The sequence below is a fragment of the Sapajus apella genome, unplaced genomic scaffold, assembly GCF_009761245.1.
Source record: "Sapajus apella isolate SASKATOON/1434 unplaced genomic scaffold, GSC_monkey_1.0 scaffold38, whole genome shotgun sequence".
In the NCBI taxonomy this organism is placed as follows: Eukaryota; Metazoa; Chordata; class Mammalia; order Primates; family Cebidae; genus Sapajus; species Sapajus apella.
In genome coordinates this window covers 20,650,256-20,650,946 of record NW_022436978.1, presented here as the reverse complement: position 1 = coordinate 20,650,946, position 691 = coordinate 20,650,256, and the positions used below count along the sequence as shown (strand labels likewise).

The window sequence follows — 691 nt, the reverse complement described above, 5'->3', positions numbered from 1 at the left end:
GTGTAACCGTCCGTGGTGTGTACTTCCGGCAGCTCCGGGAATGCTTCTTCCGCCTCCGGAACCACCCGGCGCAGGGAGCTGACACGGAGCCCGGGACGGTCAGCCCGTCGGTCGCCGGGCCCGCAGTCTCTGGCAATGGACCGGGACCTTCTGCGGCAGTCGCTGAATTGCCACGGGTCGTCTCTGCTCTCGCTGCTTCGGAGCGAGCAGCAGGACAACCCGCACTTCCGGAGCCTCCTGGGGTCGGCAGCGGAGCCAGCCCGGGGCCCGCCGCCGCAGCAGGCGTTGCAGGGCAGGTAAGGACACGTTGGGGCCGCTGCGCGACGGGAGAGGCGTCCCAGCCTGGCTGCCGCTCCTGAAGCCCGAGGCTGCGTCTCTAGCCGTGAGCACCGGAGGATCGCGCTGGCGCCTTGGGCCGGGGGGACTGTGGGCGCCCCTGGTGTGTGCAATGCCGGGTGCCCGCTGAACGTTTTGTTAGAGTCCGGAGCTAAAATCCCTTGGGCGTTCGTATCTGGGTAGGAGGCCGCACTTTTTAAGTTTGCCCGCCCTCCATCTCCAGGTTGGTTAATGACGGAATGCCTGGTGAAAACTTTTTTTTTTTAAGTTTTGGGGTACATGTGCAGATCTTGCAAGATTGTTACATAGGTATACACACGCCATGGTGGCTTGCTGCATCCATTACCCGCCCCCC

The 691-nt window shown here is 63.5% G+C and overlaps 1 protein-coding gene across 2 annotated transcripts in view; it reads left to right on the top strand.

The window, feature by feature from the left end:
* Nucleotides 1–691, top strand: part of TTC14 (tetratricopeptide repeat domain 14) — a 16,241-nt gene continuing 15,550 nt past the window's right edge. The window contains exon 1 of one of the 2 annotated variants that reach the window (XM_032298503.1): nucleotides 1–296. In XM_032298503.1, the coding sequence (XP_032154394.1) occupies nucleotides 136–296 (161 nt within the window). In that variant the 5' untranslated portion in view covers nucleotides 1–135. The remainder of the gene's footprint in view (nucleotides 297–691) is intronic. The other variant, XM_032298502.1, reaches the window with a different exon arrangement.